The 13,808-nt window shown below is 37.2% G+C and overlaps 1 protein-coding gene across 1 annotated transcript in view; it reads right to left on the minus strand.

Annotated features, from left to right (window-relative positions):
- LOC124722509 (protein eva-1) overlaps nt 1-13,808 on the minus strand; it is a gene marked incomplete at its 5' end in the record, with an annotated part of 280,067 nt that overhangs the window by 58,629 nt on the left and 207,630 nt on the right. Inside the window, one exon of the mRNA XM_047247663.1 lies at nt 388-531. Coding sequence (XP_047103619.1) covers nt 388-531 — 144 coding nt within the window. The remainder of the gene's footprint in view (nt 1-387; nt 532-13,808) is intronic.

The following is a 13,808-nucleotide window of genomic DNA, read 5'->3' on the forward strand; positions in this document are numbered from 1 at the left end:
TAATGGAAAAAATCAATTATGTTGTTAAATATTACTGTTTCTGTATTTTATGTAAGAGTAAGAGCAAGTGTGTGTGTGTGTGTGTTTTTGGACACATGAACATTTGCACACATTCATACACAATATTTATACTGTATTCCACAAGCTGGAAAGACTTTTTGGATGAACAAATAACTAAATGAGCATATGCTTACAGTACTTCACAAATCAATGTGGGGGGCAGGAATTTATTTATATTTCATTTGAAGCAAAAAAATCACAGTTCATCACTACTTAATATTACATACTTTTAATGTGTTATATTTTTCATTCTTTTTTTTCATACTAAATTCATCAGAGGCAATTATAAAAGACAAAAGAAGCATTACAATATGTGATCATACTTACCACATGTATAAACAACTTTGAGATACATCCGTGAGTCACTTCTGCAGGGTTTACCAAATGTTTCAGAATCAGCAGGAAGTGTGCAACGTCGTTTTCCATGACACATTCTCATGACAATTTCTGTGGCATAGCTCACCAGGCATGCTGCAGTAAAGCAGATAAAATCCAAAATTAGAATTTTTAGGCTATTGGGTGAAGCATTAAGGATAGAAATTATGTACTGGTATTTTGATTAAGGGTTGTGACATCAAGTTACATTTATCCTATATGTAGAAACTACCTTCACAGCAAGCAGAACACACATTATGCAGCTGGGTATTTCATAGACTGTTCAAAGGAAAAATCACAAAATCAAATCATTTTCTTTCCTCTATGTTTGTAGTACAAGTCATAAATTACTGGAGAGTATAATTTTCAGTTGTGAAACATTTCAATAATCTCAGAAACAAAAACCAGTAGATTTTAAGCATTCTTTACTTTCACAGCAAGTAAGAATTTCATTTGAAATATGCTACTCAAGAAGAAATATACAGTTACACTGAAGGCCACACAACTTCTTTATTTTGATCACATCTTCTTTAAAAGTATTTTCTCAAAAAAATCTTAAACATGGCTGTAACTTCAGCAACTGTAAGACATTAAACTTGGAGATGTTGAAAAAAATCAGCCAACCAATTGCAAATATAGGTTCACTGGAACCTTCAACCTAGGTTTCCACAATTTTAAAATTTCTTTCTTCAGCAGGTGTAATGGACCTTGCTACATCACATGCTCATTAAGTACTTCGAATAACACCAAACAGCTTGTCACATGAGACATCCATCTTAAGTGGACCTGAATGTCATGAGGGCCCAAAAAATGATTTTTCAATAAAATTCTGTTTCTTCCTGATTCTAAAAATATGTACTTTACATATATTACCTCATTTTCATGTTTAAATCCTTTTTAAAGCAGATGCAGCATGTGAATGCCTAGCTGTCACATTACTGCCAAACACAAAACTTTGCCTGCAATGCCTCAAACACAAAACTTTGCCTGCAATGTCTCATAATTTAATTTTGGCGCCATTATTTCCATAGCAACTCATTTACATAATATCCTTGAAGAACATATTGACTATACTACGAGCATGGATTTATTGTGATTGATTTTTCTATTGATATATGTAGAACACTTATGTTTAGTTATGTTTTTTTCCACGTGTTTGTGTCATAAGCTTGTTGCTGTCACTAAGTATTTCAATCATTTTGCATCATAAAGTGCCAAAAATGAAGAAGTTTAATTGCAGTCATAAATTTTATGGTAATCAAAACAAGCATGTTGTTGGAAATCATAAAAATTAAGAAATTGCTACACAGCAGCAAAGTGAGGTTACGCCTAAAAACTCACCAGGCAATTCTTCAAAACACAAGTTGAAACATCAAACCAAAAATGAAGATGATTCTGGTGTTGTAAATAGTGGAAATAATGGTTTTATTTCAATTAGTAAGTGCAAGCTTTTCAGAATTTCTTTTGACTGTTGCTACATGTCAATACTGCAATAGTGAAAAATCCTTTACTTTTAGTGAGGACATAACTAAAAGAAGAAGCCTATCCAGGAAAACTGTTGTGGACTGTCAAGTATGTAAAGTAACAAATGACATTGCCTGTAACATGCCTGAAATAAAGTGAAGTGAACATTCACCTTGATTATTACATGAAGTATATCGTGAAGGGAAAAAAAGCAATGCAGATATTCTGTGGATTTCCTACTGCTACCTATCAAATTTGGGAGGTAGTAGAAGTATTTGCATTATGCCCTAACAAATAAATGGTAGATATTTGTCAATTTACTGATATTGTTGCTGCACTGCACAGTTTCTGACAGAAAAGAGGTCATACATCACCAAATGGAGTTGTCACAGTTACCTCTGTAGATCAGTGGCAGCTATTCCTTGAGGACTCCAGGATAGAACCCTCCCAATAATATCAATAACGGCAAAAGTTGCAGCATGTATGAATCATGTAAGAAAAATTAACTCAATTTTGCACATACCACCAGTGCATGTATAGGAATGATCAGTGTTTTTAGAATGGGTTGACTACCAGCCCACGTAAGTGAATTATCAATGTTTTTAGAATGGTTCAACTGTCAGATCCTCAGCGAACCACCCTGGCAGTTTAAAGGCAGGGAACACACATGTGTTGAGTGGAGTTAGTGCATTATGTTAGGGCTGCTTAGAGCGATGCCCAAGCGAAGTGAGCAAAGTAAGAGTAGCATTGCGTGTGTGGCACTAGTATTGTTGTTTTGATGTGAATTAGACTATTTAAAGTGCAGCCTAGTGACTAAATGATGTGCTAGTTTCCCATTTAGAATGATGGAGTAAACAACGTAAATAGTATTTTAATGCTGGTGGTAAAAAATCTTACTTTTGAAAAAAAGTTGGAACTGGAAAGGTTTGGACCACAAAGCCCTGATTTAAACATATACAGATTCAAAATACATGCAAAAGCAAAAGTAGTTTTACCAGAAAATTTGCTCCTACTTTATACAAACAAGCAAACTGACAGTGTGGATGTGGAATAAGGAAGGGTTTCTTCTGTTACATGTGTCTGGTAATGCATGTTGCAAAACGTCCTTAGACCACAGATGGGGTATCAGACATTAAACAGTTAGCTGACAAAGTTAAGAAACAAAAAATTGAGTGAACTACACATGAACAGTAGCATCAAGTTTTCTGTGCTTGGCAAAGTCAATATAAGACGTCAGCTGGATACAGCTTACAGAATGAGGATTAAGAAGTTTAATGAAGATGTTTCTAAGAATCTTTACATCCTTAGCAAGTTGATCGACTGTATCAAACCCTGTGGGAAATTTGAACTTGCACTAATAGGACATGATGAAACAGATACCTCAGAGAATTCTGCTTTTTTTAAGCTTTGGACGATCCACGTTGAAGGAATATATTAAAAAAACCAATAATTTTGTATTTTTGGGGCTTTCTAAAACAATTCAGACTGAGGTGCTGGTCTCTATATAAGGTGTTTGCCACCAGTTGATTTCCAAAGAAATATTGCAAGCAGATTACGTCACAATTGAAGTTGATGATATGACAGATTGTGCAACTTTGTCTCACCTTGTATCTATGAACTATTGTTCAATATCAATTTCACAACACCCAAATATCATACAGCTGCAGGAATAAGTAGTGAAGTGTTCAATGAACCTGACAAATTAAACATTGATGACTCTCCAGAAAAACTGATAGCTCAGAGCTATGATGGAGCTTCAATTATGAGTGGTAAGCACAATGAGGTGCAGGCAAAAGTGAAAGCAGTGCATGAAAGAACAAAATTTGTACACTGTTATGCCTGACAAATCAACCTCATTGTAGAGTGCTGTGCAACACAACAAAAAGAACTTTCAATATTTTTAGAAATTTACGGGGATTCTCTACTTTCTTCTCAATTGAGGAAGATGATAGCAATGATTATTCAACGACTGCTAAAGTAGAATGAGGTTTTCACTCTGCAGCGGAGTGTGTGCTGATATGAAACTTCCTGGCAGATTAAAACTGTGTGCCGGACCGAGACTCGAACTCGGGACCTTGCCCGCGAAAGGCAAAGGTCCCGAGTTCGAGTCTTGGTCCGGAACACAGTTTCAATCTGCAAGGAAGTTTCATATCAGCGCGCACTCCGCTGCAGAGTGAAAACCTCGTTCTGTAAACATCCCCCAGGCTATGGCTAAGCCATGTCTCTGCAATATCCTTTCTTTCAGGAGTGCTAGTTCTGCAGGGTTTGCAGGAGAGCTTCTGTAAAGTTTGGAAGGTAGGAGATGAGGTACTGGCACAAGTAAAGCTGTGAGGACAGGGCATGAGCCACGCTTGGGTAGCTCAGGTGGTAGAGCACTTGCCCGCGAAAGGCAAAGGTCCCAAGTTTGAGTCTCGGTCCGGCACACAGTTTTAATCTGCCAGGAAGTTTCAACTGCTAAAGCAGTTGGGTTTTGGTAACTTCTTAACAATGACCAAGAGATTCTCTTTTGGCTTCAGTTTTTCAATAAAATCCCATGACATTTTGTTTAAGCAGCTGCAACATAGAAATGTAGATAACGGCAAAGCTTTCTGATTTCTAGTCAGTGATAAAACTCATGAGAAATTCTCTTGATCTTGATCAGCACTGGAATGAGGGGAATGAAAACGAAGAGATCACCACCCAAAATGTTTCCATTTAGAACACTCCTGTAAAACTTGCAGAGGAAGTCTATGACCTTGTTATGACTAACACTGATGAACATTTCCCATTTAGCACCTCTGTCAGTACCTATATTATTCCAATCCAGTTTGTTTCAAAAACACAAGCTGTTGTTCCCCAACACAGAATTTCAGACTGAAGTTAAATTATTTGACTTAAACGGAAATGAACTGTGGCAGGAACTTATAGCCATAAACATTAGAAATGATTTCCAAATAGCAAATGGAGCTTTAACAGTTATGAATGGTATCAACAACAATAATTTAGAAAGTGATCCACCACAATCAGCGAAACTTTTATGGATGATTTTTAAAGTACCAATGACAACAGCAGAAAATGAGAGGTGTTTCTCCATGCTGAAAAGAATAAAGACTTTCACTAGAGACACTATAAAAGAAGAGGGAGTGAGTGCATTACCTATATGCTCTATAGAAAAAACACTTTTGAATGTGCAGAATTTTAATGAGCTTGAAATTGTCCACTTTGCTGAAGGGAAGGAGAAGAGAGACCTATTAATTAAGGTAAGAATGTCATTTTAATTGTACTCAGTAAATTACTGTCTTGCTTGCAGGAAAGTTCAAAAACCACATTTCTTTGTAAATTTTTATGCTTTGGTACCAAAGTAAAAAATTGTGTTAAATGAAGATTTAAATTATGTCACTTGCTGATACACTAAATGCTGTATTTTCCACATTCAAGAAATGTTCTGAAGAGACAAAATGTTGCACGCCCCTCTTAACCCACAGTCCACCAGCTGCCACTGCTGTTGATAAAGGCAATGTCTTACAAAGCACTGTCAGGGTTGTTCCAGTAGGGTAAATGAACACAAATGTGACAAAAACTTTCATGTTTCAGTGATGGTATGGAAAGCAAGGGGGAAGTCTCTAGTTTTAGTAGATAAACTCCTACATGTGCTGTGCGATACACTTAATAGTTTGGCGATGGTGACTCTCAGAATGGTCTAGCCTTTGAAAAAAACATCAAAAATATGCTGGGCTATGAGATGAGAAAAGTAATTTGAGCAATTCTGTCTCCCAGAATATTCACTGATGAGTATCCACACCATGGCCTCTGCCCAAATGAAACACTTCATGCTACAAGTATGACAGGTTCGAACAAATTGGTGAAAACATACATATGCATACCCCATTTACAGAAACTGTTCTGGTAGAACTAAAGCCAATATACAGAGATGCTTCAGATTCTTATCTTCTGTAAAAATGTTTACATGGAAAAACACAGAATCCAAATGAAAACTTCAAAAGTCGTATTTGGGAATACTTGCCAGAACCTGTTTTTGTTGGCATGGAAGTTTTTCAGATTGGTGTAATGGATGCCATAATATGTTTTAATGATGGAGTAACAAGCAGATTAAAAAGCATGAGCAAATTAGGCATCAAAACTGGGAACAACATGAAAAGTAGGGTGCTGCGAGTGGACAGGCAATGTGTCACTAAAGATGAAGAATCTGCTGAAAGCATGACAAAGGAGGCCAGAAAACAAAGAACAGGAAGAAAACTAAAGAAAATGAAAAGAGCGCTCAGAATCAGCAAGATTACCCAACTGGAATGTTTTGACATGTTATCACTGAGAAGAAAATGACGTGCAAATATTTAGTTTCAATTTCCCGTGACCAATGTTTTTGCATACTTAGGTTCATTATCCCATCCAATGTCAAAGCTACAAAAACAAAATTTTGCAGGAATAATAAATTGTGCTTGCCTATACAGTGAACCATATCATTCAACAATGTATTAAATATTTTAAGCTGGAGCATGTCATATGTCCTTAAATTATTAGGAGAAAAAATTGACTTCTAAGGAACATTTGTTTAAAAATACACAAAACAACAAATTGGTAAACATTCCTGGTTTATTGTTTCAACAAGTTAATAATTAAAAGAATAAAATTTGCTTTGACCTTTTATTTTGAATAGTATGGAAGTACAGTGTACCTAAAATAAAAATAACACATAATTCAGTACATAAACTAAAAATCAATATTCACTCCACTACATATTCCACAGTTTTTAAATTTTTTTTACATGGAGGTCCCAGTATACTACTTATATGGTTAGAGTTTCATTACAATATCTAAATTTTTTGAGTTATTAAATTTGAAGTTACAAACAAAGACTGCAGGCCACAATGTCCAAGTCTACTTAAGAATACAAATAATCACAAGCCATGACTTAGGATTGCACCACTGTACTATTACTGGTGTGCAGATCAAATGTTAAGGGTAGTGTCCCAGTGACAAGAGCCTTTGTTAATGGGCCACTGCACTTAGCATTTGTTCTGCACACATGTAATACTACAGTGCTGCAATCCTAATTAATGGCTTGTAATTATTTGTGTTCTTCAGATGGATGTTTCATACGACAAGAGCTGTTTGACTTTATTCAGGGTATTTAATCAGCATGTGATGTAACAAGACCCATGACATCTTCTGAAGAAGATAATTTTAAAATTGTGGAAACCTAGATCATGGGTTCCAAGAAACCTTTATTTGCAACTGGTTGGCTGACTTTTTTGACCTCTCCAAGTACTGTCTCTTCTTAAATTTATTGTCATTTTTCCAAATTTATGGAAGGATTCAAATCTATTTTATAATGGATTATGTTAGTAAAATAAGGAATCTCTCATGTAATATTAAGTTTTTCAACACATATTTTCATGCAATATTCTATTTTGTATAAAAAGAGAAAAAGTGAAAATCATTGCATGAATTCCCACAGTGAGGGGCACAATGAATGAAACAGAAACGAATGACAGCTATTACAATAACTGTCAACAGTTGTCCTCATTCTGGAAGGATGGAAGATTAAAGTCATCAACGGAGAGTGCAAGCTCAGACTGAAAAGAATATTGGTTGTGTCCTTTTCAGAAGAACCATCTCAGTATTTGCCTTAACCAATTCATAAAAACAACAGAAAACTGCATTCTTCAAGTCTGGATGTGGATAGATATCTGGTTTTCCTAAATGTGCATTAAGGGCCCTGTCAAACTCAGAAGATATGCAACATGAAAACAAAGGTCTCATTTTCTTTAGTAATGTTAGAATACTTCAAATAGATTCTCACAAACACACTGGGGTAGAATTTTTCTCAGATTTCAGATTGCCCGTCACATAATCCAGTGTGGCTGGTTTTGTTTCAGTCACAAAGTTCTTGTACCACAATCATTTGGCACAGAGTCTTGTGTAAGATTCTGCAGACATTGGTGCAACGAAAGTGAAGCATTTAGAGATCTGTTGCAGCTCATCCATAGAAACAAAACTGAAACAATGACAGAAATATTGCTGCATCTGTACAACTGAGTCTCTCTCTCTCTCTCTCTCCCTCCCCCCCCCCCCCCTTCACTACTAGAATAGTATCTGTTCTGAACTGAAATAGCAGTGTTGCTTTCTGCAGATTTCATAAAAGCTTCAGGATGGATCCAGTAAAACACCAGTCTACATGGGAAGAAAGACTATATGGAAATTATTTTTGTGGTTTATATTGTGGTATATTGTTACATAGAGTCTGGGACAGATTGCCAGTTGTGAGATCATGGTCACTGACAAGAAATAATACTTCTTGTTAAAAGTATGTTTATTAAGTACGCACATAGAAACACATGTAGCTGAGCTGCTTGCCTCAGTATATAATGTTCCTATCCATACATAGGCTCACAGAGAATGTTGTAGTAAATTTCAGTATGTTACAAATAATTAAGTCCCATAACATTCGAGGAATCATGTATGTTAAGTGATAAATAATTGCAGAAGGTGGGAATAGAATGGGCAATCTATGCACTGCTGGCATGTGACTGCAGCTGCTACACCTTGGTGAACAACCCACAGCATGAGGTTGTATCATAGTTAATGCAAAAATAGTTATTACTAGGCACAGATAATATTAATGCACAAAAGTGGTTAGTGTAAGCATTTCAACATCTACACTGAGGCCTCTGTAAGTAGTGTTGTTATGTAAAGCACACAGTACTATTGCTTCCAGAATGAGATTTTCACTCTTCAGCAGAGTGTGCGCTGATATGAAACTTCCTGGCAGATTAAAACTGTGTGCCCGACCGAGACTCGAACTCGGGACCTTTGCCTTTCGCGGGCAAGTGCTCTTGCCCGTGAAAGGCAAAGGTCCCGAGTTCGAGTCTCGGTCGGGCACACAGTTTTAATCTGCCAGGAAGTTTCAGTACTATTGCTGTTCACAATAGCCAAATAAATCCAGTAGTTACTAGCTCACATTACTATGTCATAATTCTGTGAGAAAATAAGGAGTGAAAGAAAGTAAAATAAGCTAAAACTTTTGTCTGTTGGTCAGCACAATCAGAGGAAATTATAAGTTCAAACATCTTCTAGTCTAGTAAGTCAATTTATTTATTTACAAGAGCTATCATTTCCATTATCCTGTGCCGAGTGAAAATCTCATTCTGGAAACATCCCTCAGGCTGTAGCTAAGCCATGTCTCTGCAGTATCCCTTCTTTCAGGAGTGCTAGTTCTGAAAGGTTCACAGGAGAGCTTCTGTATAGTTTGGAAGGTAGGAGACGAGATACTGGCAGAAGTAAAGCTGTGGGACCGGGCGTGGGTCGTGCTTCGATATCTCAGATGGTAGAGCACTTGCCCGCGAAAGGCAAAGGTCCCGAGTTTGAGTCTCGGTTGGGCACACAGTTTTAATCTGCCAGGAAGTTTCAGATCACATCTTGTTTCTATGTTATAAAACTATTTTGCCTTATTCCTTAAATTGTGGATATTCTGGTAATTTTCTTCTGCAGAGGTGTTAAAAACTTTAGCCACTTCAACCAACAAACTTTGCTTCTAGTCTCAGATCCTGTAGTCCAGCAACTATATATTAAATAATACTGACCTATCATCGTACAAACTAATTAAATGCACAAATTCATCCTCAGCGCACTTCCTGGCAGCTTTCTTCATCTTTTTTTTTCTTTTCTTTTTGCAGACACATTTACTGACATTCACTTCACCACGCAAATCTGTTGTGGAAGTAGTCTCATCTGTCCCAGCAACACTAGTACAACTTTGCAGAGCAATTAGTTGCAACAGATATGTGGTGCAATGGATACCACACCACTCTTTCATCCGTATCAATGTAGCTTTGAGTCTCCTCAGTGACAGTTTCTTTTTGTTTGTTAATTCTATGAAGTTTTTATAAGTTCTTTGCTGCGTTGTGTTGCTTAAGTCTAGAACTTTTGAAATAGGCTGGCCACTCATGGCATCCATCACCTTCCATTGATTGTGGCAGTACTCATGTGTATCATGATATGTTGTGTGTTTTTGAAAATTTGTGAATGCCGTGATAAATCATGCTATATCATCAATATTAAACCTGATGTGTGCTTTTTAGAAACTTTTGGTAACAGTATCCTTGTTCAAAAACAAGTCATCCCCTAATTTTTTCTCATGTACCATAAGCATATGGTACATGAGAAAGATACATACTGACATATGACTTGAAACTGCACAAGAGACTGTCTGTGAAAGACTCAGTATCAAGAGTGGCCACACATTTATAATTGGATCATCCTATCGACCACTAAGCTCACTCTTTAATGTAGCTGAAAACTTCAGAGAAAATCTTAGTTCATTAGTACATAAGTTCCCCAATTATATGATAACCTTTGGATGAAATGTTAATCATCCAACAATCAGATGGGATACTTACAGTTTTGTTAATAATAGGCATGACAACACATCCTACGAAGCCACTTAGAACAGACAGTTTGAAATCCCACTCACGATTTAAATATATTGGATCTAACACAGCAAACAGATCTGACCTCTTTGAGGATCTCCACTTTAAAACTGGTAGCAGTGACCATGAGGCAGCTGTAGCAACAATGATTACCAAAGAACAAAGGGCAACTAAAACATGTAGACAGATTTATATATTCAGCAAACTAGACAAAGAGGCAGTAATGTCATACATAATGAAAACTTTGGAACTTTCATCTCATGACAGGAACATGCAGCAGAACTGTGGCTCAAGTTTAACAGAATAGTTGATCATGTACTAGACAGATACGTACCAAGTAGAACAGTTTATAATGAATGGGAAGCTCCATGGTGTACTGTCACTGTAAAGAAACTTCTAAGGAAATAGACACTACAGCTCAATAGGTGTGCTGTGTGCAACTAGTGAAGTGATCAACAAATGATATAGGTTGAATTAGTGATGAGGGTACATTATATGTGCATAATGTCTTTTGACTTTGTTATCTTTGGTTTGCTTGGGTGATTTTATTTGTGATACTTGCTGCATATGTTGTCCTCTTGTATGTAACTAGCATTGTGCTGTGTTAAATAAAGAATGCGTATCAAAGTGCTGTGACTCATTACCCCACAAAGGTGTAAAACAAAGCATAGGGTTGTAGATAGGTAGATACCTAAAGAAATGAGCTTGTCTCTAAAGAGGGCAGTGCCTGAAGCCTTCAGTGACTACCGTAGCATAATATTATCAAACGATGTCTCACAAAACTTGAAGAAATTCTGTGTGTATGTAAGGCCTGTTGGTGGCACTGAAATCCAGACACTGTAACGACACAATTAAGTCAAGACATCAACACACACTTCAACACATAAAGACACAGCATAGTTTTTGTTAACGTTAATTTGAGCTCAGATGATAATTCACTGTGAGGTATTTCTGTGTATGCAACAATGTCTGTGAATACAACAAGTAAGACATTCTGTTAGTAGCACAGGGAACTGTTTGCATAATTGTTGTCATTTTTCTGTCTTTTCAGACCAGTAATTGCTGATATTACTACTCATTTTTGTGATCCATTTTCTCAAAAGTTAAACAATACAGAACTGTGGAACGTTTAATAAAAAGCAACTGAAGTATGTAAAATATTTTAATATGTATGTAAGAGAACTGCACTGGTTAGGCACATATTTTAATTACTGTAATAGCATCAGGAGTAGTCTGTGGCTGGTTGGAAACATGGTGAGTCAAGGGGGTTTACCTCCCTAGCAGTGATATAAGTTGGTTGAAGTGCAGTGGAATGGAAAAGTATTACCTAGATGAAAAGCATGACCTGTCATAATTTCAGAGGTGATATATTAACACAGGAAGAAGAAATTTACTGTCCTGGTTGATGAAGTATAAATAGGCCATAGAGATGCTTTAGGGGATGGCAATAATATGACATCCCTTAACACACAAGCTTGTTGATACAAACACTTTATTATATCTTTCCACACCACAGAGCAATATGAAATTCAGAACATATTAGACCAACAAGAGAGAGAAAGAGAGCTTTGTAATAAAAAAAAAAAAAAAAAACATGAAAGACATAGATCACCTTAACGACATTCCTCAACTTTATCGATTATCAGCACATCTATCATGTCATCCCCCTGCCCTGCCTCACACACATTCTACAGAGCTATAGCTCAGCCACAACTGCCAACCATTACATATGCATTGATTACAATAATGAAAGTTCATCATGATTGCTAAAAACCAGGTGCACCATGAACCCACAAAATCCTGCACATGATCACTATGCAGGATCACACCTGCACAGCTTGTGGAGCAGACTGTGTAGGCATAAGGATACATCTGAATGACCCTGACGTTCACGCATATATCCCCACCATGGCCCGCACATTAGGATAGATCTGTCATCATCAGTATTAGCGGGCTTAAGATGATTCACCAATACTGTATCCCGTATTCTGTTCCTATTGATAATTAATGTTGTGTCATTCCTTTCAATTGCTTGAAAGGGGCCAGCAAACTGAGGAGCAAGTGGTGATTTGACTGTGTCACCTCTGACCCACACCAAACTACATGTAAAAAGATCTTTATTGTAGAAGAAGGGTTGTTACCATGCCATACAGCATTCACAAGTTGGAGACAATGCATGTGCATTTGGAAGGTTCACAAAATATTGGTGTACTCACCAACTGATAAAGTGGGAGAATACATGGGGGAAATGAACCTGCCTGGTATTTTTAAAGTTTCACCATGCCCCAGTTGGGTGGTGGGACATTTAATTTGTTCCTTTCAAACAGTCTCACTATCATCAATGCGTGGCAATGGATAGATATCTTTATTCACAATTTTATTCAGTCATCACACCATGTGCCATCCTCCATCTTCACAGGGACCACATGGGAGAACCAAGGCCTTCCTGAATGTTCAGTGCTGTTATCTTACAGCATTCTCCACTTCCGTATTATTCATCATTCAGTCATTAACACATTATATGAATGCTGTAACTGTATTGAGGCTTTCTTGATGAGGAGGATGGAGAGTCTTCAGCAGATGTAGGACTAACTTCAAGTATGCCTCAAGAAACCATGTTGGGACCCTTGCTGTTCATGTTGTATATTAATGACCTAGCAGACAATGTTGCCACAATCTGTAGTGCATGCAGTGTGGTGTATTTGTTTGTGTCACTGGCTGGTGTGTTGTGGGTCATCCATTCAAACCCGACCATTAGCAGTTATTCTGGAATTTTCGAAGTTTGCATAAAGAGCCACACTCTCAGTTTCAGGAGTTCAATTATGTTCTGGCTGTACATATATATTTATAATAAACATACTTTCAGTGTTATGTGTTGTATTTCACCGATGATGCTGTTTTCAGATTTGCACTTGAGTGTGGTTACAACTTGACATAGTTTGGTGGAGATTCTGAGTACTTCAAAATGTCTACACCACTGTAGTTCCCATTAGGCAACATAAATCGCATCACCTACATGAGCAGGAATTGGAATAAAAGCAGTACATTGTTCCCACAATCCGTATATTCACGAGACCAATGGGTTCCAAGTCAGCAGTAAGTCAGCTGCAGATTGGAAGAATGATTAGAGTTTAACGTCCTGCCAACATGGAAGTCATAAGAGACAAAACATGAGCTTGGATTACAAAAGAATGGCGACAGAAATCAGCCATGCTCTTTTCAAAGGCACCATCCTGGCAGTTGCCTGGAGCAATTTTGGGAAAATATGGAAAGCCCAAATCTCGATGGTCAGACAGGGATTTGAACCATTATCCTCCCAAATGCAAGTCAGTGTCCTAACTTCTGCACCAGCTCACTCAGTGGTTGACCATCAGGCATCCACCAGTGTTTTCCAGAAATGCTGGTAAGGATCTGACAAAATGGCTGAAAGGATTCAACCGAGTCACCAAACACGAGGGCTATCCACAAAATACATTGTGTTTT

The sequence above is a fragment of the Schistocerca piceifrons genome, chromosome X (assembly GCF_021461385.2).
Source record: "Schistocerca piceifrons isolate TAMUIC-IGC-003096 chromosome X, iqSchPice1.1, whole genome shotgun sequence".
NCBI lineage: Eukaryota > Metazoa > Arthropoda > Insecta > Orthoptera > Acrididae > Schistocerca > Schistocerca piceifrons.